The sequence below is a fragment of the Nothobranchius furzeri genome, chromosome 10 (genome assembly GCF_043380555.1).
Source record: "Nothobranchius furzeri strain GRZ-AD chromosome 10, NfurGRZ-RIMD1, whole genome shotgun sequence".
Taxonomy (NCBI): Eukaryota; Metazoa; Chordata; class Actinopteri; order Cyprinodontiformes; family Nothobranchiidae; genus Nothobranchius; species Nothobranchius furzeri.
Genome location: NC_091750.1, coordinates 67,833,641 through 67,858,086, shown reverse-complemented (window position 1 = coordinate 67,858,086; position 24,446 = coordinate 67,833,641). Strand labels below are relative to the sequence as shown.

Sequence of the window (24,446 nt, the reverse complement as noted above, 5' to 3'; positions counted from 1 at the left end):
GAAGAGATCTACAGCTAGCATTAGCTAGTTAGCACTAATTTGTCAACAAACACACTAGTTACTGTTAGGAAGTGTGCCATTTGTGCAGATGGTAAGTAAGCTTGAATTGTTTAGGACCTGTCAAGAAAAAAAAAAAGCAAAGTGCTTCACAACACAAGCAGAAAGGTCAGAAGGGAGGCTCCAGTCGGAGGACTTCAGCAGTGCAGGATATCTGTGGGGCACAGCCAGCCAGGCCTCGGCCAAGACAAATCTGGCGACACAATCCAACAGGAACAAGAGGAACCTTCATCTTATCCTCAGCCCATCCGATGTCCTCTTAATAAACAAACGTACTCATCATGAAACTCAGAAATCCGTGAAGCAACATGAACCTTGTTCATTTTCCATACACAAACATCCTGAAATCTAAAATAAATGTTTTATTTATTTCAGTCAAATGCAGCCATGGTAGAGGTTCAGTGATTCACAAACTGCCATTCCGGTTTCAGGTTTTGTTGCTTTTTACTTGCACTTGGGAGAATCATTTGAGTGGATAATTGGTTGTCTTCTGGACTCCACGAGGAGCCTCAGGACTTCAGGGTGAACAAAAGGGTAAAGGGGATTAATGTCAACGCTGAAACCGAGGCAACGATCTGAACAACTTGTTTCTGAGCTCTGCCAACACCCACAACGTCCCAGTTTGCCTGTGTAGCACCATCAGAGGCCAGAGCTGACAAACCGAATAAGAATGAAAATAACTTGAGCTGACGATGATTTGTTTTGTTTAATGTTTTTTTTTACTTTTCTAATCATTTTCACCTTAAATAGATTTTTTAAGGTAGAATTATAAAATACCCAAAATTCTACAATAAAAGGAAGATAAAGTACTTTTCACCTTTTCATTAAAGAGCAAGTCACCCCCTACCAGAGTATTACTCCACTCCCACTTCCTGATTGAAAAATGCAACAAATGCTGTTGCCTAGCAGACCGAGAGGGCGGAGCCGCTAACAAATACACACACGCACAGGCTCACAACGACACTGTGACATCATATGGTACCAGCTAACATTCTAGGGTACCTCTTAGCCATTAGCGATGGCAGATTTAAATTCAACTGCAGCGCAGAGTTTTTACCTGACAACGGCACAACACTGACAGTTTCAGGTAGAAAATTAAAATTTTAACTAAAATGCACTAAAGTGCAAAACTATTGACTACACGTGTCTGCAGCACGATTAGACACGCATTTATATAGTTTATCAGAAAACAATGGTGATTTGGGGGTGACTTGCTCTTTAAGTCATTCGCTGCCCGCCGTTTCCTGATCGGTAAAGCCCTTCGCTGCCAGCGTTTCTCACTGTTTTTACAGTTTTTTTAAGAGTGACAGAACGTTGCGCGCTAGGATGATGTCGACGCCAAAACAACCAAAACAAAGAGTAGACTCACCTCTTACATCAGGAAGAATCCGCGTGTTGAGTCGTAAGCTTGGAACTTTGGCTGAGATTCACTTTGGCACAGAAGGTGGATTTGATCAAGGAGAAAGTTGACGGATCAGCACGGATTGGGATAGATTAATTACGCCATTATTGGATTTAGAGGGGTTGAGGACCAACAGAACTTTAAGACAGAGAGGAAATTATCTCTGTCTGGCCCCAAAACACGTTCTTATCTGAATCTGGTGCCCTTGAGCCTGTGAGGCTGAAGTGATTACTCCCCTTCAAAAGAAATGTGGAATGCTGCCGTCGCCATGGCAACTCTGTCTCCCTATCCCAGCCTGGGCAGGACTGTGACCGGTGAAGGCCATTGAATCGTTTCCAGGAGTCACTGTGCTTTCTAACCCTAACTACGTCCAAACGGAGGTGACGAGCGCTGCTCATCGCCGCTGCATGCACTGATGTGTGGAGAGTCCCCAACCCTACCACCCCACCTAGTGGACACTTATGTTGTGTGATGTCTGAAGTCTGTTGCATTTCTGTCTGAGGTGTTTTTTGCATAGCAAAGCTGCCCTCCCTGTGGAGGGTAACTCTGAAGTGCCTTTTTTTCCTCCACCTGACTCTAACCTCATGTAAACCCTCTTATCTCTATTAAGGTAGCGCGACTCGGGTTGCGAATGACCACAGTCACCAATTCTTGTCATGTGTCTATGCCTATGTATGTCTGATCTCAGAATTGTGTGTACTGAAACTCTAATTTCCCTCTGGGATTAATAAAGTATCTTTGAATTGAATTTGAATTATCCGTTCTTTCATAATCCGTTGTTGAATTGTGATCGGCAGAAGCTTTTCGCGCCTCACCTTTTTTTACAGCAGCGGCCCAAAACGATCACCTAACACGTGGATTTTCTGCTTCCTGATCACGTGGCATGTGACGAATGCGGATGAAGATCGGCTTTAGAGCTGAGATGTTTGTTCTCACGGTGCGGAGGCTCGTTCCGATGCCCACACATCATGCAAATGACGACTTTAGTCGTCAGTGGCAGTGAATGAGTTAAGATTAATTAACATCAATTATTTTATGAATTAGTGTCAGATTATCTTATCTTATTTATCATATTTAAAGGTTGAATATGGAACAACTTAATGAAACACTATAGTTTTAAAAAAATCCCTCCACAGGGCGTTCAGAGGTGTGCAGAATGAAGGTACAGTATTTCCTTTAAAAGTTATATTTTAATTTAAAATAATCAAGTATTTTTTTTGACGGGCACAACACTGGGTTTATGTTTACGGCTACCAGCCAGTAGAGGGCACCGTTGCAGGTTGCCAAACAGTCCGCTCGGCACAGCGAGGCTGGCCCTGTGGAAAATAGCGGACTCGGCAAGTCAAGCAGCTGCTTCTGAGCCCAGGAGATGTCATTACCATTCTCAGAAGATGAGAGACCATAAAAGATCTCAAACCAGACTCAATTTAGGTGAAGCCTACAACAGATGGACACAAATAAAAATATTCACATATCGACAGTGACCCTGGTGACCTGACGGCTGGAAACCTTATTTTATTGTTGCAACTACAACCTCCACACACTAGATGTCCCTTTGGTGTTTGTGTTCCATGTTTAAACTTTAATTCTGTTTTCTGGAAAATTTAAAATAAAGAAATATTTACTTTTGCACCTCTATAATGACTTACATGACCTCTAAGCTTGATGAGAAATGACAGAGTGATGTTTGAAAATGTATTATTATGGAGGTGAAGAAGCACAGCAGCAAGAAACCTCCTGCATAAAATCAGAGATAAAAAACCCACTACACTACACCACTACAGTGAGTGGTAACACATTAGAGCACAAATACAGCTGGTGATCTCACCTGTCGGGTCAAACTCGTGTTTGAGGGAGACGGAGGATTTCCCATTCTTTGGTCTTTTATCTGTGAGGTCCTTGTTGAAAATGCTCGGGATCCTGCACAAATAGAAAAAAACATGTCATCTCCTGACATTTTAGGAATTCAACTCATTTTACTTTAGTACCGGATAAGGTTTCCCACATATCCTTAATGCTGTGGTGTTCAAACTGAAGAACACGAAGTCCAACATCACCAAACTGAAGGTACTTATGCACCTTGCGGATGCAGACTAAGGAAAGTAAAAAGCAGAACACTTAAAGAACTGCAGTGGTCTCTAGTAAAATTCAACGCCTTGTGATTCAGCCTCTGTGGTCTCAGGCGCTCCTGTTTCAGGAACTAAAGAGCCAGAGCAGAGGGGAGCAGAACATGGCAGGATTTGGAGTCTTATTTCTGGATATTTGGACATCTTTCCTCTGATTGGCTAACAGCAGCACGACTCTTACCACTGACTCGGTTTGCTCTACAACGCTGATGTTCTCAACATTTAACACAAGCCTGGAGGAGTTCTGCTGTGTGGCGGAGTTGCTAATGCTAACAGTTAGCTTCGACTAGTGGAGATGTTCTCTGCTGTTTCCTGGACAGCCTTCCCCACCGTGAGTCAAGACGGATGAGTCCATAATAATTTTCAATGCGACGAGAAACTGACGTTTCTAACCCGAGCATTTTACTTTCTATTTTTTGTTGGCGACTAATGCAGGAGAAATAGGAGTAGAAGGCTAATTTCACGTTTGGCCTGCATGTCACACTCAAGTGACTGATATTTCAAATAAAAACGTTTTCTTTGTTAACTTGGTCTTAAAATAGCAAGTGCAGCACATCGACTGTTTATGAGGAGAGCCTAACAAGAAATTCTACCTGTAATAAACACGGAGTCACGACTGGAGAAATAGTGACCATATTAGTGAACAAGCAGGTGTTGTGTAAAAAATCATTCCTCCTCCTAAGTGAGTCTCTCGTAACTCTGTCTCTCTCCTCTTTTTAGTTGGGTGAATCGAGTCAGATTATCCACAAATTAGTCTGTCCCAGATTATTAGCAGCAGTAGGTCTGTGGAACTTTTGAATCAGACAGATTATAATCTTGCACGGGATTAGAACAACCTAAACAAGCTTCTGTCTGTCTGTCTGTAGAAACTTAGATCAGATTTGGAACCAAACCAGAATGAAAGGGCCAATGTGTAATTTTTATCGTTATTCTCTGGAAATATTCATCAAAATGTTGTTGAAAATGAATTAAATGATGCCCAGTTGTTGAAAAATATTGACGGCTTCTTAACATACAGTATAACCATAAAATCAGGTATAAAATACATGGGAGCAGGTCTAAGTCTCAGGGCAACGCCATATTCCGGAACTGCGCTGCTGTGGGTGGCTGCATGTTGGGGTAGCTCTGTTGACTATATGTAAGTTTTGCCTTTTCTTGGACATTTTGCCTTCTAGCTTGTCAAGACAATCGGTATTTTTTGGACATTTTACTTTTCTGTTTCTGGTGCTATGAAGCTTGGAGGATTTTTACTGCTATTTTTTCACTTTTTGAGCATTTGTTATTATGCGTAACCATGGCAACAAGCTGGTTTACTATTGGGAGCAGCTGATTAACATTGGAAAGGCTGAAATAATACCTCAACTGAAGCCACAAATCCCAAATGAGCTAAAACGTAAGAAGCGTGGGTGCAGAGCGGGAGCAAAACCGAGACAGAGAAAGAGGAAATTCAAACCATCTCTTCCATCAATCATAATGGGCAATGTGAGATCACTGGCCAACAAGATGGAGGAACTCCAAGCCCTTTCAAGGACTCAGCCAGAGTATCGGAAGTGGAGTGTTATGTGTTTCACTGAGACGTGGCTGCAGGACCATATCCCCGATTCCAGCGTCTCTCTGCCAAGATTCCTGACTGTAAGAGCAGACAGAGATCTGAAGAGGAGCGAGAAAATAAAAGGAGGTGGAGTGGCAGTGCTTGTCAACAACAGATGGTGCCATCCAGGTGATGTTTCAGTGAAATGTCGTCTCTGCAGCCCAGATGTTGACCTCTTGGCAGTAAGTTGTTGCCCATATTATTTGCCAAAAGAGTTCACCAGTGTTGTCTTGGCAACCGTTTATATTCCACCTTCAGCCATTGCTGAAAATGCACGTGATGCCATCAGTTCCATTGTCGCTAAGCTACAAACCCAGCACCCCAATGCATTTGTGGCTATATCTGGTGATTTTAATCATGCCTCGCTCTCTGCTACACTTCCAACATTTCAACAGTTTGTCAGCTGCTCCATCAGAGAAAACAAGACATTGGATTTGTGTTATGCAAATGTAAAGAATGCATACATGTCCAAAACAAGACCTCTTCTGAGACAATCAGATACAATCTTGTTTTTCTCTGCTCAGAATACAAACCACTTGTTCAGAGGCAACCTGTGACAAGAAGAAGTGTGAGAAAATGGTCACAGGACGTTGAAGAAGCCCTGCAGGGTTATTTTGAGACCACAGATTGGATGACTCTGCCAAGGACATGAATAGGACATCAATGCCATGACTGGATGTGTCACTGACTATATAAACATCTGTGTAGACAACATCATACCCACCAGAACAGTGAGATGCTTCGCTATTAAACCCTGGATCACCAGTGAATTGAATAATCTGCTAAATGAGGAAAAAAAGAGCCTTCAAGGAGAGAGACAGGGAATTATTGAGGAGTATACAGAAGCAACTGAAGATCAAGATCAGAGACAGCAAGGAGGCATACAGGAGGAAGCTGGAGAATAAACTACAGAGGAACAATATCAGAGATGTCTGGTCAGGGATGAAGAAGATCACAGGCTTCAAGCAGAGGAAGGATTGCACAGATGGCAGCCTGGACACAGCCAATTAACTGAACAAGTTCTTCAATAGGTTCAGTTCAGGAACAAACCCAGCATCCTCCTCGCCTGTCCCCAGCCAATCAGAGACCCCATCCTCCTCTGATCCAAAATGTCCCTGTCACAGCAGGCAGCACCGTGAGGGTCATGTTCTTTGATTTCTCCAGTGCATTTAACACAATCCAGCCTGATGTACTTTGCCAGAAACTCCAGAAGACACAAGTGGGGCCTCAACTATTGCCTGGATTAAAGACTACCTGACAAACAGACCCCAGTTTGTGAGGCTGAAGAACTGCACATGAAACCAGGCGATCAGTAACATTGGAGCACCACAGGGGACTGTACTCTCACCATTCGTTTTCACCCTGTACACCTCAGACTTCTAGTACAAATCAGAGACCTGTCATCTACAGAAATGCTCAGATGACTCAGCAGTTGTCGGGTGTATCAGAGATGGACAGGAAGCTGAGTACAGAGAGATGGTGGAGCACTTTGTGGCAGGGTGTGGAAACAATCATCTGACCTTAAATGTGAACAAAACAAAGGAGATGATTTTAGACTTCAGAAGAAACAGGGTGGAGTCAGGGAGAAGAAGTGGAGGTGGTTAAGGAATACAAATACCTTGGAGTTCACCTGGACAACAGACTGGACTGGAGAAAGAACAGTGAAGCCGTTTACAAGAAGGGACACAGCAGACTGCACTTCTTGAGGACGCTTAGGTCCTTCAATGTCTGTAGCAAGATGCTGCAGATCTTCTAAAAGTCTGTTGTTGAGAGTGTAATCTCTTCAGCCATCGTCTGTTGGGGTAGTAGCATCAGAAGCAGGGACCTGAAAAGGCTCAACAGCCTAATAAAAAAGGCTAGTTCTGTTATGGGGACGACTGTGGGACCACTGGAGGAGATAATGCAAAGAAGGATTCTCCAGAGAATCAAGAAAATGATGGACAACCCTGAGCATTCTCTTCACTAGACTGTCCGACAACGGAGGAGTGTCTTCAGTCAGAGGCTTCTTCAGTTTCACTGCAACACTGACCGCTACTGGAGATCCTTCCTGCCAACAGCCATTGTAATATACAACAACTTTGACGACTTGATGATTATTATTATTATTCTGAGCTACTACAGTGATCACTTTCCCTCTGGGATTAGTAAAGTATTTTTGAATTGAATTGAATATTAGACGCCATCTTTCCTTCTACGGGAGCCCATGAGGACAAAATGCATTTACTGATTTGTAACAAATGGTTACAAAACTTTCACCTTTGAGAAACGTTGATGTTTTACACATTTACCTCTTCACTCATTGCCACCGATGAAAGGCAGCCTGATGCACTTCTCAATTTGCTGAAGTTTGCACTCCCCAGGGCTTTTTGACCCTAATGGGGATCCGTTGATAAGATCTTACTCCAACACAAAAATACTGTTTGCTTGCAACAATTTAGTTATCTACTACCCCCTATCACCAGAAAAAATAGACACTGTAACTTTAAATGGACTGGAATGACATTAAACATTAAATATTCATTAAACTTAATGAAAACAAGTAATGGATCCTCCTTCTTTGGGACTAAAGGGGAATTCCTGCCTGTAAATGACTGCGTGTTTTGTATTTCTTTCTTTAGTCTGGAGTATTCATCACTCATTAATGAGAAAGGGATTTAAAAAATTTTACTTTTTATTGCAAAATTTATTTCTAAACTCACATTATTGACAATCGGATGAAGTCCACAAGAATTTTGTCTAAAATAAAACTGTGATTTCAGTACAACGGACATGTTATTTTGTTGTTGTTGTCGATTTATTATGAAAAAGTTACTGGAGTTAAATTAATTTGGGGATCAAAATATTTTTCTTTGAAAAACACATACTAGTCATATAGAAGGGAAATGACCATAAAGAGTCCAGCAGTTACCGACGAGCCAGAAATGTTTAATTTTTGCTATTAAACACAGATTCGTTTTAGTACCCGTTCAAAAATCCAAAGATATAATGAGAACTACATTTCTTTTGTTTTCTGTAAATCTTTACACACAAAATGTTTGAAAATGGTATCATGCATTTCACTCAAAGAGCAAGTCACCCCGTACCAGATTCTTACTCAACTCCCACTTCCTGTTTGAAAAAATGCAACAAATGCTGTTGCCTAGCAGACCGAGAGGGCGGAGCCACTAACAAATACACATACACAGGCTCACAAATACATTGTGACATCACATGGTACCAGCTAACCTTCTAGCCAATAGGGATGGCAGATTTAAATTCAAATGCAGTGCAGAGTTTTTACCTGACAATGGCACAACACTGACAGTTTTAGGCAGAAAATTTAAATTTCAACTAAAATGCACTAAAGTACTAAACTGTTGACTACACGTGTCTGCGGCACGATTAGACACGCATTTATATAGTATATCAGAAAAAAGTTGATTTGGGGGTGACTTGCTCTTTAATGGATGGATCAAATATTTTCTTTTGTCTTGGTTTTGAAAGTAACTTTTTTCCATTATCGGCAATAAAAACAAGATTATGCGTCTATCAGTTCTGAAGGGCTGCACAAAATGACCTCAAAGGCCACAAACAGCCCCCTGGCCATTTTTTGGTCTTAATTGATTGAAGATAAAGTTTTGTGAATGTAAATCAGATAAAACCAGGACAGCGTTAAAGAAACAGAGACACTTTGGGTGCTATACATAACTGTTTTGGACAGAATCAGCCTGCTAAGTAGAAGTTATCGTCTGTTATCATTCCTAGATAAAGTTAATGGCTTTAGTGAGCGGTTATCTATAGATTAAAAGGGACGGCTGCGTTTGGGATGTACAGAGACTGGTGCAACATAAATAGACTACTCTTCTTTTACAAAAGGGGCTCCACTAAGCTGGGAACTAAAATGCATCAGCAAGACTGATAAAAATAAATGTCTAACCTGCTGTAAAAACTTCAACAATCTCTACATATGGACTGTAATTAAAAATGTTCGTTCAAGAAGAGGAGATTCCCTCTCCTGATTCTCCTCTTCTCTTCCTTCAAAAACAAGGGGTTTTGTTTGTCTTGCTGCTCCTCCCGGAACAATGGGGGTCCCGGGCTTTAGACAATGGCTTCAACGTCACAGAGCCTGCTTACTACAGGGCGACTTTGTGGGACAGATTCCCGGAACCACCAGGGATTTTGGCACAGCTTCAGCTTCCTGAATCTAAGGGCTGCAAAATAAAAACAGAAAAGGAGGAGGAGAGCTTCATCCCAGTGTTAAATGAAGGATATACACCAGATTCAAGGAGATAAGGTCCTTTCGTGTTGTGTTGAGACTAAACACGCAGCCCAGTGTTTAGTCTGATTTTAGACTCATGTTGCAAATAAAAAGGACAGAAATGAGTCTAATTTAAAGATTTTACCTTGAAATCTGAAGGTCCACCGAGGGAGCGGATAACAAAAGCAGACATCCAGCTCAGAGTGGAGCCAAAGAAAATTAACAAAAAGATGCTAAATTTCTAACTTCAGCAAGATACCCTCAGATAATCCATTAATTTATGTTTAAATCCATTTTTTATCTTTATTCCTCCAGTGACATAAGTTTACTTAATTACACCCACGTGCAACAATGGTTTATAGAAAATATTCCACTCACTTATTCTAAAATGTTAATTATCATATGTATATTTATTATGAACATGTTTAAAACAAATTCAAACACTTAATAAAAGTAACCTAAAATGAATTTATGATTTGTGAGATTAATGTTAAACCAATGTAGCGACAGGTCAGATCCTCTCCCTCAGCAAACCTGCTATCTTTGTTTTTTGGATTAGTGTGTAGGAATCCTCCCGATGAAGATGCTTTATGTCTAAATCAAATGATCAGTTGTTTTTATTCTCTTTTATTGTCATTATTCTCAAATAAATGGAAGTTTTCTCCAAAATAACAAAGCCCTAGCCGGTTAAGATCCTATTTAAACGAACAACAATACCCGGTGACTCAACGCAACCTTTCCTCTGAGCGCTCTGCAGCTCCTCGCATCATCACGGCTGTTTGGTCATCAGCTAAATATGTTGTTGCAAAACATTTCTCACAGGGTTCCCAAGTTTCAGCAACACTGACATAAAGGTCAGCGCTCATCACATGTTCGTCATCAGCTGGATGAGCTCCAGGAGCTCCGAGCATGATGCTGGCTTTGCAACAAATTTCAATTTTAGAGGTAATATTATTACGCTAATGGTCTTCTGGGGTTGGATATGTTGTCATTTAGAGTTTTGGGCTTAAAATAAATGAAAATTTTGTACAAAATTTGCAGACATTGTTTGAATTTGCATTTAAGTTACAATGGCAAATCTGCAAAACAAGCTAGCCTTAAACATTTTTTTCATGTCTCTTATCAACGTTCTAACATGGTAAAGCTATAAATATTTTGTGGTGATTAAAAGAAAAAATTTGAATAAAACAAAATGGTTCTCTTGCATTTGTCTTAAAACCTCAGCCAATAACATGGCTCGGAGCAAAATCGACCATTGGACAATCCGACTCTATGATCTTGCCAAAATTCCCTGGGTCCTCCATTTATTACACACTCATGTATTTAGCAACAGAACACCACTGGTGTGAGGTTCTCTGCTCAATAACATCAGAGAAGGAGAAACAGCCAGCTGCTATCACTTTTACTTTAGGCCAAACTACCAGAGTCCCAAAAAGAAAAACACCATCTGAAGTCACGGACAACAAAAGAAGTTTGGACCTAGGAAACGGTGACTGGTGTTTAGCACTATTTTGTTTCATTTGGCAATGCGCATTCCTATGTAGGGGGGCGTGCCCTAGGGATGATAGCCGAGGGATGGGGTGAGAGTATTGTGGCTGCGTTTGTGTTTAAACGCTAGCTTGTTTTGCAGATTTGCTATTGTAGATTTAAAGCTGTGATGGCAAATCTACACAACAAGCTAGATTTTGAACGCAAACATGGCCCCAATCCACTCACCCTTGCCCTCGGGTATCTTCCCTGGTTCTGCATCTACTGGAAACAGAAATCCAAATTGCCAGAGGAAACAAGATGGCGCTAAACACCATTCACCATTTTCTAGGTCCAGATGTCTTTTGTTGTCTGTGACTTCAGATGGTGTTTTTCTTTTTGGGACTCTGGTAGTTTGGCCTAAAGTAGAAGTGGTAGCAGCCGGCTGAAATCCCAGTGTCACGCCTACAAGATCCCAAGTTTTATTGATTTTTTTTCTTTGCGCCATTTCCCGAAGAAGAAGCGGGAACTACTGTGTTGTTGCTTGTGATCACAGCCGGCAGGCAGCGAGGAGCAGGCAGGGCAGGGTGGTTACAGCTAGGGATGTGCGTACGGATAAAGCATTTTTGACGAATACGAGCATGAAAGGAGTAAAACTCGTAAATATCTATAAGGAAAATCCTCATTGGGTAACTGACTGTCTTCACGCTCCGTGATTGGCCAGTCACATAGAGCGCCCGCCCCTCCCTCCACACAAAACTCTGCAGCCGGAAGCTCAGTCAGCTCGGCCCATGCAACCACGTACACACACAGACAGTAACGGATCTCTGTGCTTGCTTCGCTGTCTCTCATGTTTCTTCAGTGCTCCCTAGGTTTTCTTCAGCTCGACTCTTTTTCGGTTGAATATTTAAAGTTACTTTTATCGTAACGTACTTGGTGCATTTGACAAGACAGAGCTGAAAACGGCTCGTGCTGCGTCGGTCACTGCCTCCGCTCCGGTCGGGTTTTTTAAAATTATTAATCTCTCTCTCTCTCTCCCTCTCTATCTCTCTCACACACACACACACACACACCTCAGTCAACATTGTTTTCTTTAACTGTGTGTGGGAAAAATGCCAACAACATTAGGAAAAAATCTGTTTAATCAAATTAAAATGAAATGGTTCTAGTATTTCATATTTCCTAGTTTCTACTGCATGAGTTCAGATGTATTACTTCATGCACTTAAATATTAATGTTCTGATTTTGCTGAAAAACTTGTTCTGTAACAGTTCCTTTACTATTGTGATCAAAAATATTTCATCTCAGTTCTGGGCTGCTCTGTAAATAGTTTTAAGATAAACAATACACATAGCAACTTCTGATCAATCCATACCAATTTCAGATTTAAAATAATGTATTGATGTAAACCACACCCACTAATTTCCAAGTAATAAATAAGAGGTGCATTCATCTGTGTATTTCCTATGATCTGCATTAGTGATATTTTCAGCACCAGAACAATGAAGCAAAGAAACAGATTCCTGGGTTTATGTTAGTAATTTTATTTATTAGGTGCATTTGACCTGTTCTATTTTTCTCTGAAATGAGATCAGATCAGTGCTTCTATGGGTTGTCTCCCCTCAGCACTAGAAAAATGTACTTTATTATAATGTTCACTGTAATGCATCTTGATGTTCTTAACAAATAAATTAAATCAAAGATATTGGTCAGTAATGCCAAATATGTAAATTTGTGTTTCAGTCATTTTTATACTGGCTTAAAATTACTTCATTAAGTCTACTAAGCAAGGGTGTAGAATGTGTTTAATTGGGCCAGCCCAGTAATGATCTTGGACCAAAAGAAAGGGGGCAGTAAGTCAAATAAAGGGGGGCAGAAGGAGATGTTTTTCCAGAAGCCAAGAAAAATTAAATGCTAAACCCCCCTGCAAAGTGTGTCACTGAGACAGGGCCGCTGCTAGGCTTTTGGAGGCCCTAAGCTTGATTGGCCAGGGAGGGACCCCCCCCCCCCGCCCCCCCCAACAGAAATTCACCCAAAACGTATTTAATATCTTGTCATTTATTTTAAAATTGGAATTTAAAAAATGGAATACAAAGGATATATTACATTTTTTATAGCTCAAGGCAGAAACAAAATAACACCAACAGCAGCAACATATAAATACCATATAAGAAATATATAAAACTTTCTTCAGAGCAGCATTACAAAATATTAACATAACAACTGTAGGTTCTTAAATTTACCAAATAACCTCAACAACTCCTCATTACCTGCTGGAGGGTTTTCCAAGATGGGTGTGTGTACAGTACCTTCTGACACAATTGCTGTGTGTTGGGTCTGTGTAAGGTCATTTGAGGGTTCAACATAGTGTGCGGAAGTGGAAGTAGATGGCTGCTGGAGTTTTTCCAGGATGCTGGTCTTGTTGATCAGTGTTTGAAAATGGTTCCTCATCTTCAGAATCTCCCTCCTAGCTGCACGGAACTCCTCATAAATATTTAAAGAGCAAGTCACCCCCAAATCAACTTTTTTTGCTGATAAACTGAATAAACAAGTGTCTAATCGTGCTGCAGACACGTGTCGTCAATAATTTTGCACTTCAGTGCATCTTAGTTCAAATTTAAATTTTCTGCCTAAAACGGTCAGTGTTGTGCCGTTGCCAGGTAAAAACTCTGCACTGTATTTGAATTTAAATCTGCCATCGCTATTGGCTAAGAGGTATGCTATGATGTAAACTGGTACATTATGATGTCACAATGCCGTTGTGAGCCTATGGGTGTGTGTATTTGTTAGCGGCTCCGCCCTCTCGGTCTGCCAGGCAACAGCATTTGTTGCATTTTTCAAACATGAAGTGGGAGTGGAGTAAGTTTCTTGTAGGGGGTGACTTGCTCTTTAAGCATTGATCCTGTGAATGTTTTTGAAATGTTAAAACAAATGTGATTAGCAAAAGTTAAATAAAAGTAAAAACACATCAGGATTTTCTAATGATTTCTAGTGAATGAAACCTACCTTTGTGTCGTCCTTCTTCCTCCACACTATTATTCTAAATATTAACTATTTACTGATTTATCAACAGGATTGATTCAGTTATTAATCTATCAGTCCAAAGTTTTACATTTGACACATTTTATGATTCATCATTTTGTTAACACCGTCAGAAAGTAACATTTGACCCCTGCCAGTACGGCACAGCCACAGAATGATAAAGATGACCTAAAAAGGGCTGGTAATTTGTCAGAGCTTTTTTGAATCATACAAGAGTAAACATACGGAAGTAAACATAGCCAGCATACTTGTTTAATTAGCAGTGTTTAGTTAATAACAAGGTTACTGTGAACCACAAAACATACTGGAGAACAATGGGTTGTTTGCTGACAGACAGCTGATAAGCTACAAGGAAACAGCCAACAACAACATGGTAAAAAATACTTTTGAAAGATGAGTAATATTTATAGAACATTGAATTCATGACTCACTTCATCCAATAATTAGATTTTCTGACTGACACGTCTCCAAAGCTCAACTAAGATGTGTATGTCAGTAACCTGCCGTTACTAGAGCTAGTCTCTTAGTGGCACCGGAATATTTACAAGCCTCAGCACAGAAGCTCAGACTCCAACTAATTCACCTGCCAGGCTGCCCAGGCAGCTAATAAAGACGAACTTACCAGCAAGGGATGTACGGGCGTCATCTCTCTGTTTTCTTTTCTCAGCTCCAGATTCGTGTTGTCTCATCATCGGCCCTTCAGTAGCGCCGCGACGTATCAAATAAAAACACTGCGGTGAAGCTAAACCTTTGGGCTGTACCATTACTCTGCGGGCGAGTGGGGGGAGGGGGTAATGTTTGTAAATTATAAGAATAGCTATTTTGCCCGAATTTTGACTGACAGGCTACATAATTAAGAAAACGCTCAACGGCTCAAACGGTGGGCAACTAATTTGTATGTAGGGCTGCACAATTAATCGTAAATATATCGTTATCGCGATACCAGCATGCACAATATGCATATCTCAAAGAACAGAAAAATATCGCAATGAGCGGTCAGCTCAAATGTTTGCTACACATAACACATTCTGTCAAACAAACGGGAGCATGATGTTTTTTTAACAAATCAAATCAATAGAGCTACCCGTTTGGCCAATCGGGTGGGTTCTAGATGCCCGCCCCCGAGGTGGACGGCACTTCATTTTGATGGTTAGCAAACACCTGAGTTAGCTTTGTTCTGCTCGTTCTGCTGATTCTGCTTTCACCGGGATCCACCGATCGCCTTTTCTTGTTCATTTTCTTTTTCCCTTTCCTCACATCTTTTGCTTTTCTCGTTTTTATGATTTTTTTATTTTTGATTTTGATTATTTTTGTTCCTGAGTTAAGTTTTTATTTATCGCAAGTAATATCGATCGTCATCCCAATATTAATCACTGCTATCGAATATCACAGGTTTTCCTGATATCGTGCAGCCCTATTTGTATGTTTTATGAGCAATATGCTACTGTAATAATAACTCAACTCTGTAATAATAAATATAAACAATATTAACATAAAAGTGAGACGTGTCATACCCCCCCCCCGCCATGAAAAATGTTTTAAGCTCATTCGTTTTGCAAATTAGCCATTGTAGCTTTAATAATGGCAGATTCCTGGAAGGTCTGATAAAGAAATTTTTGCGCTGCTTTGGAAGCACTCGCGTACAAATAAAATAAATATTTGAAATAAGGAACTGAAAATGACCTGAACGTTTTACTATTTAATTGCCCCTCTCTAAATCATGTTCATAGCTTCTCCGTGAGTTCTCTTTAATATCCAGAAAACGCAGATGAGTCAAGGACTCTTGGTTTATCTTTAGGGACAACAACCATTTAAAAAAAAAGCTTTTCTGTGATTTTTTTTTTTTACTTTCAACAAATTGTCAAAGAACAAGATTACAAAATAATTACTTTTTGCACAAAAACAAGTCTTAAACTTCTTTAACCATTTGAAATTCTGCTTAATCAACTCGTCGAGCACATGCACGCCCCAGCTGTCATCACCCGAAATAAATGAATAAATACATGTTTAAATTCTGGGAGAAAGCAGTATGATTAGAGCCTCCTAAAACCACTTGTTTGCTTTTTCATCCTAACACTTGGGGGCAGCAGTAGCTCAGGAGGTAGAGCGAATCACGGGTTCGATTCCAGCTCCTGCCAGGGGCATTCTGCTGTTGTGTCCTTGGGCAAGACACTTCACCCAACCTGCCTGTGTTGGTGGTGGTCAGAGGGGCCGACGGCGCCAAATGGCAGCTTCGCCTCTGTCAGACCGCCCCAGGGCGGCTGTGGCTACAAAGTAGCTTACCATCACTGGCAGTGTGTGAATGTGAGAGTGTGTGAAAGTGTCTTTGAGTGTCCTGAAAAGCGCTATATAAGTTTAAAAAAAATACACCACTGAACTCCCACCATGAGTGTCTAAACCCAACATGAGCTTGTGACGTCCGACGAGGAAGTTCGACTAACAACGAGCAACACCAACATAGAATCTATAAATGCTTTTAGTTGACAAAAGCTCTCGATGCAGCCTCTTTATTGTTCATCCTCAAAATGTATAAAGGTAAGACTTTAGATTCTTAACTTTGCAAACTGGAAGTTATTCAACAGTTGGCAGTGATAGAAATCTAGATACACTTATATTCGATGGTCATAATTAAACTGTGGAAGGGAACATAAAGAGAAGCAGATTGTTATTATAATCTAACTGCAGCTCATCATCCTGAAGTTCTTTTCAAAATAAGGTTATTTTAAACCCGAGCATTTCCTCCTCTGCCTAGCACACGCTCAGAGCGGCTGGTAGAGTCGAACAGGAAGGGCCGGAGTTCTGATGACCCTTAAAGACATTGTTCAGCCGTGATGTCACCACTTCCTGTCATTACCACTGAGCTGAGGAGGGATGGGGGGGGGGGGGTCTGAGCATGTCTGACTGAAACAAAAAAAGGCCTCTGACAGAAATTATTATAAACCGAACCTCATAAAGCATCAAAAGCAAAGATCACAGACAAATATTTAACTTTTTCCAGTTAGGCCTCAAATAAGTATCAGCATCAACAGATTATGGTCGACATTTGTGGCCACACTTAGGACATCCCTGCTCTACAGAAATACAGCAGGACTGATGGGTGCCTTTAAGCTTTTAGTATTAATGTGGTTATATGGGACAACTCTTTGGGCTGATGTGTTCAACTTCCCTCATTCTTAATCTAAAGTCCAGCATCAGGCTGCAGATCCTGATGACGCACTCAAAGTGTCATAGCAACATCTGATTTACAACCTGTCAGACCGAGTCATTTCTGAGTGCAAGTGGTCCTCGTGTAGCCCACAAATCTGAAGCAAAATGATTTTGATCTGCATGTCGGTCTCGCTGCTCTCCACTAGAGCCTCAGTAGACCCGACCAGTCTTGTGTCTAGACAATCACAGCACTCTTATCAGCTTAGTGGGCAGGATGATACGAGAGAGTGGAACAACTAAGATAGCGATAGTTAGTTTGAAGCGGAATTTCCAAAAATGGAAACTTTCACGCACCCAAACAAGCACCACATGATCCTGACAGATCTACATCACTCAACATTCATGGACTCACCCATCTTGACTCAAGACGGGGAAGGCTGTTGTTTGTTTAGCTTCCAGGAAACAGTAGAGAACGCCTCAGCTAGTAGAAGCTAACGTTAGCATTAGCAACAGCACCACACAGCAGAACTCCTCCAGGCTTGTGGTGTTTGTGGTGATTAAACATCAACGTTCCAGAGCGAACATAACCAGTGGTATAGTCATGTTGCTGTTAGCCAATCAGGTGCACCAGAGCTTTTTTCACCTGAGAACGACTTACAAGGCACTCATTTCTACTAGAGACCACTGAAAACGTATGAATAATAAGACTGAAGGACCTCTTTAAAGAAGGACTAACTAGCTGCCAGCACAAACACTGGAGTGCAACGATAACGACAGTGGCCTTCTTCACAGCTAAAATCCTTGGGCATGCTGGTAAAGCATCAGGAGAGATGACATAACTGGTACAACATGGTGCTTTTGGAGTCCAATAACAGTGAGTACAAATACAAAACACAGCTGGAAGACCTTCAGACAGAACACACCAGCACTGATATTCATGCCACAGATGCCAGATGACAGTGTCATGGTCTGAGGTGAGTGGTTCATTCATGACCTCTGAGTGCTTAATTGCAGATGAGTGGCACTGAGGAGCGGGCAGCTGCAGCCAATCTGTCATCTACCAGTTGGTGTATAAAAGGAACAGGGAGACGACATCACCTCGCCGGATGATTGCTCACTTTGGTACACTCGAACCTGAGATCATAAGCCAACTCTCGAGTTTTAGAAATCTTGCACTTGTCTTGAGCTTTAGCATATTTGTGATTCCTGTTCCCTGTCTTCAGGTATCCTCGCCATCACCACCTCGTCAGCCATGACCACAGATCATCTCACTGGACCACGTCTCCCCGCTCAAACTGACCGACCCGCTCTCAGCTACTCACCCCACACTCACCTTCGCTCATCTGGATTCCCCTCTCAAGCTCGACCATCACCTCAGGCCCGACCACCCTCCTCGTCTTCCAGATTCCCTAACCAACCTCCACACTTCAACCTCACTCAGCCCCTCGCCTCGCGTTGACGGCGCTCCTTCAGTTACCCTTTTCTAAAAAATATTGTTTACCCTTTTCATCCAGTCTCCGTGTGTGATTCTGAATGTCCTGGGTCAGGAAACTAAACCAGAACATGACAGACAGATTTATCATGAACCCAGTTCAGATCAGCTTTTTCAGTTGGACATCAAGAGCATAATCACTTCTGTTATAGATTTTGTGATAAAAAAAAAACGCACAACGACATTGATGCCTCTGAAGCCCATTTAAGCGTTACAGCATTCAAAGAACTAATAACTATCAAGACAAACAGGATCACTATGGTTTGAATGCTTTTCAAACAATAAATAAAACCTGGCGATCGACTGATCGAACACCTAAACAAAACAGCTTCATTCAGACTCTTAAACCACCAGAAAGAGGGGAGTGTGATCAGTGAAAACAGCTGTAGCTCAAAAGTGTAAAGAAGCTCCAAATAGCAGAGTAAAGGTCAACATTCATGTCAAAAATGTATCATACAGCTAATTTTTTGCTCTTGATGCCATTTTTCCAACACACGTCACCATTTTCCACCCAAAGTGAAAAAGTGGGTCTTCGGTAATAAACCATATTTGCCCTAATTAACTAGAAAGTTTAGTTTTCCACCAGAGCCGCTGAGATCTGTGCCGTTTGAGGCAATATTCATGTCACATAAAAAACCCAACCCCTAAAGGCAGTTCAATCTGAATTCTCCTCTCGTAGGAGCGCTTGAACAGCATTCAACGTGTGACCTAATCACTGCGGGAGTTGGCAGCGACTGTTACTAAGCAACAACACCCCATTTTCTCATCACAAGATTGAGCAATTGCCTCCAAAATCCACACAGATGTTTGTAGTATAGAAAATAGAATAAAACTGAAGATTCACGACTTTTTTAAAAGGTGTCATTTATTTAGTTTCACTGAAAGGATGCTGCACAGGAGAACATCTGTTCCTTTGGTCCAAGTTGATCAAACTACGACTATATAATTACAGCTTTTGATAAAAACACTTTATTCCAGATATGTTACTCATTTGGTTTGTAAAAAGCTTCAGGTGGAAAATAAATTAGCCTAGTTTAGCAGTGAGACAGGAGTTTAAAGAGCAAGTCACCCCCTACCAGAGTATTTCTCCACTCCCACTTCCTGTTTGAAAAATGCAACAAATGCTGTTGCCTAGCAGACCAAGAGGGCGGAGCCGCTAACAAATACACACACACAGGCTCACAACGACATTGTGACATCATATGGTACCAGCTAACCTTCTATGATATCTCTTAGCCAATAGCGATGGCAGATTTAAATTCAAATGCAGTGCAGAGTTTTAACCTGACAACAGCACAACACTGACTGTCACGTTGCGGGTGTGGATGACGGCGGACCAAGTGTGGAGGAGCTGACCAGGAGGCAAAAATGCAGGCTCGGATAAAGCAAAAATGGTTTTAATGGCAGAGCGGGAACGACAGAACAAAACAACGCTGACAACAAACAATGATCCGACAAGGACTGATACAAGAAGGGAGGTATAAATACACAGGGGAAAATCAGGAACACATGGGCAGGTTAACAAGGGGCAGGTGAGACAAATAAAAACTAATCAGGAGGCAGGGGAGAGTCACAGTCAGGGAGGCAGGAGCAGATTGAGACAGTACCCCCCCCCCCTTAAGGGGCGGATACCAGACGCCCACAAAACCCCCATTACTCTGGAGACTCGGGACACTGGAACTCAGGACACTTGGGACTCGGAAGACTCGGGAAACTTGGACTCGGGAACTGGAACACTTGGACTTGGGAACTGGAACACTTGGGATTCGGAAACTGGAACACTTGGACTCGGAAACTGGAACACTTGGACTCGGGAACTGGAACACTTGGACTCGAACTGGAACACTTGGACTCGAACTGGAACACTGCAGCAGCAGGCGTGGGACCCTGAAGAAGCTGCAGCAGCAGGCGTGGGACCCTGAAGAAGCTGCAGCAGCAGGCGTGGGACCCTGAAGAGGCTGCAGCAGCAGGCGTGGGACCCTGAAGAGGCTGCAGCAGCAGGCGTGGGACCCTGAAGAGGCTGCAGCAGCAGTCGTGGGACCCTGAAGAGACTGCAGCAGCAGGCGTGGACCAGGAAGTTGATGAACTGCAGGAGCGACGCGAGGAAACCAGGATCGGCGGCAGGTACTCGACAAACGGTCAGAGCAGGTGCACATCAGGATCCAACTGGGTCCACAGGCGGAGGCTCGGGTGAAGGGAAGCAGAAATGGAGCGGGTAGACCAGCCCTACCATCTCGAAGAATGTTGGCGTGCATAGGGGGTTTTACCTCACCAAAACTCCAGGATCCGCAGCTTCTGTGGGAAAACAGGATGGGGCGAAACAGCAGGAGAGGAGAATGATTTTGACCACCCCGAGAACAGGTAGGATGCGTCAAAACCCCTCAATGGGTTCAACCACCCCGAGAACAGGTAGGATGCGCCGAAAACCCCTCAAGTCGAAATCTCCCTCCGCTGAAAAGGAGACAAGCAAAAAATAATCCTCCAGGCAGATGACTAGAGCTCACCACAGGTCCAGGTTGGTCGGATCATTCTGTCAAGTTGCGGGTGTGGATGACGGCGGACCAAGTGTGGAGGAGCTGACCAGGAGGCAAAAATGCAGGCTCGGATAAAGTAAAAATGGTTTTAATGGCAGAGCGGGAATGACAGAACAAAACAACGCTGACAACAAACAATAATCCGACAAGGACTGATACAAGGGAGGTATAAATACACAGGGGAAAATCAGGAACACATGGGCAGGTTAACAATGGGCAGGTGAGACAAATAAAAACTAATCAGGAGGCAGGGGAGAGTCACAGTCAGGGAGGCAGGAGCAGATTGTGACACTGACAGTTTTTGGCAGAAAATTAAAATTTTAACAAAAATGCACTAAAGTGCTAAATTATTGACTGCCATAGACATATAAATATTGGACAATGGGTTTCCATAGGCTCCAATAACACGTTTTTGAAGTCAAATGGGAGGTGGCCACCACCGCCATGTTGACCGTGTCACAGGTTCCGTCAAAGCCCAGACAATTCCACAAAAGGGAAGAGAGGTGGAGCTGAGGGTGTGGCTGGGATCAACTGACGACACCCGGTTGAACTAGCTACAAGCTAACCTGAAGCTAACCCCAAAGCTAACGCGGAGGTGGGAGCTAAGCTAACGGAGGTAGCAACCTAGCTACAACCGGAGTTAACTGTGCACAACACCAGAGCTTCTGAGTCTGAGATACGCCGGGCTGACCGCTGGGTAAAACCGGGTGGAACACAGAGGTCTCCCGAGAGCTCCACAAGCCGATAGTCGGAACCCAGCTCCACCAACATGTTATATTTCAACCCATTTTCTAAAGTGCAGCATTATGTTAAATGCACTGGGCATGGTTAAACAGTACATGTTAAAATCTAAGCTCAGCTCGGCAGTGACCTAAAATACATAAATATAATTTAACTTACCGAAAAAAATGAAGTGGAGACTCCTTGGACGCTCTATTAGTGCAATTAATGCCACAGCAAGTCATTTTGTCCAACAATTGCACAAATAATATCCAAACAAGAATACACAAACGCAGAGACTCAAAATCCCGGAGCAGTTTCCAAGCCAGACCGAGGCTGTACTGAGGCCTTTCCACGGAGCTAGCTTTGTGGTCACGTGGGTCTGAGGCGGCGGTCACGTGTGCCGGATGCTCATTAATTATACAGAGTTTTAGGCTTTCAATACACTTTAACAGAAGAGTGAGAAAAAATTCACCCCCCTCAGAGTTGTCATGAGTGTAAACTAGATCATTTAAACCAAAAACATGTTTTGGTACCAGGCTGTAAACATGTTTATTTCTGCTGTAAAATTGGTATTTTTAACATGGGAGTCAATGAGGATTTGCTCGCTTCTGACACCAGCCCCTAGTGGATGAGGGTGGAACTGCAATTTATTTCATTTCGGCGTTGGCCTCAATTTTTCACCCGCATTGTGGGGGCTTGGTGACTACATATGTCTGCAGCTTGATTAGACACGCATTTATATAGTTTATCAGGAAACATAAGCTGATTTGGGGGTGACTTGCTCTTTAATCAAGTTTCCTCAATGAATATTTCTAACAAACTGATAATAAACAGGCTGATAATTTATTTTCTCCAGCTTCTTGCACTATAATATTTATTCTCTTCAACATGTTTTTATTATTTAGACGCTTCATTTTGATTTATAAAGTTTCAATTTTGCATTTTCAGTTATTTCTTTTAGGAAATGTGACATTATCGCTTTATTTGATTGTAAACAAATTACATTTTTAACTGTATGAGGTCTGACTCATCTAGCTATGAATAAATCAAATGACACACTTAAAGCCTGCAGCTCAAATCCTTCCTCTCCTTTACTGTTAAGTATGAAAAACACAGATTAGTCAGAAAAACCCATCTGGAACACATCCACATATTTAAGGCACAGTATATGATGAAATATTACCGTTGACACTATCGAGATGTCAATTATCTTAAATAGGAGTTATTTTCATCAGCCTGAATTTATACCCGGAAACAAAATGCCTGTCCTTGCTCTGACTAAGCGTGCCAACAGCGTCTTAGGCAAAGTTGTAGCTTTATGGGCCTTGGTAGTCCAGCGGTTATGGTGTCTGCCATCTGTGTTTTGTCATGTGCAGATGTAGGTGCGACTTCTGGTGTCGGCAGTCACTTATGTAGCCAGCTGAAGCAATTTCCTGTTTTTATATTTTATATTTATTGATTATTTTCTGCAAAATATTTAGTCTCTAAACATCTTTGAATTTGGTCGTTTCCAAGCAGCATTTTAGCTGATTTACTCAGCTCACCTCACAGGAACTCACACTGGCTAAATAAACAAAGAAAGCAAAACAAAAAAAACTGTTTAAATTTTAAACTGTTTACCAATAAATGGTTGAGAACATCAAACTGGCAAGTGTAGCTAAAAAATTAAGAGAAAGGTTACTGCCAGGGCGTGAACCTGCACTAAACCACATGCCAGCCCAGCACTCTAACCAGTGGACTCCCAAGTCTGTTACCTGATGACAGTCACCTAATGGCACTTACACATTAGCGTCGGCACGGCCCCAAAAGGTACCGAACGGCACGGAAATTCGGTTTCATACACAGGTCAGATTAGCGTTTTCGGGGCCGAGGCGACTCTTTTTCTCAGACCTTCTCCCCAGCGGTCAGACTGGGACCGAGGCGACACAACGGACTGATTGGCCGGCTGAAATTACGCCTATCACCTCCGATCTGCGAGAAGAATGAGCCAGCGGGGGGTGCTGGCTGCTGTTGAGTAAACTTTTGTCTGTAGCATGGAGCTGCCGTTCTGGAGCTGCCGTTAAGTGTGGGAACGGGAGAAAAGAATAGCTTTGTGTGTGTGTGTGTGTGTGTGTGCGTGCGTGCGTGCGCCTATTCTCCGCATCGGAGCTCTTGCCCTGGCAAGCAAACAGCTGCTCAGGGGAGAAATCGGTGTGTGTGGGACAAGATTATGAGGACACACACAGCAAATCATTAAAATAATGTAGTTCCGAGTCTCCAAAAGCAACACAGCTCACGTCTGCCTTTTGTTTACCTTATGGAGCGAACTTTCTCGCACGCCCACAGACTCTGGGATCTCCGCATTCCTGAGAAGTCCCTCAGATTTACACCGCCCGTTCCAGACCGACCGCGATTCGGTCTGGAACGAGCAACAGCATTAGTTGCATTTTTCAAACAGGAAGTGGGAGTTGAGTAAGAATCTGGTAGGGGGTGACTTGCTCTTTAAATTACAATTATTATCAAGATACTTGGTTAGGAGCCAAAATGACAAGTTTAGGAGTAGAACTGGACTTAAGTCCAATGTGTGATGTTCGATATCACAGTAGTAAACGTTCTCTATGTCTTACATAAGTGCAGCAGAAGCAGGAT

The 24,446-nt window shown here is 42.2% G+C and overlaps 1 protein-coding gene across 3 annotated transcripts in view; it reads right to left on the bottom strand.

Annotated features, from left to right (window-relative positions):
- Positions 1-24,446, bottom strand: part of arhgef12b (Rho guanine nucleotide exchange factor (GEF) 12b) — a 49,895-nt gene that overhangs the window by 24,071 nt on the left and 1,378 nt on the right. For all 3 annotated transcript variants that reach the window (XM_015961906.3, XM_015961903.3, XM_015961904.3), the window contains exon 2: positions 3,288-3,379. In XM_015961906.3, coding sequence (XP_015817392.3) covers positions 3,288-3,379 — 92 coding nt within the window. The remainder of the gene's footprint in view (positions 1-3,287; positions 3,380-24,446) is intronic.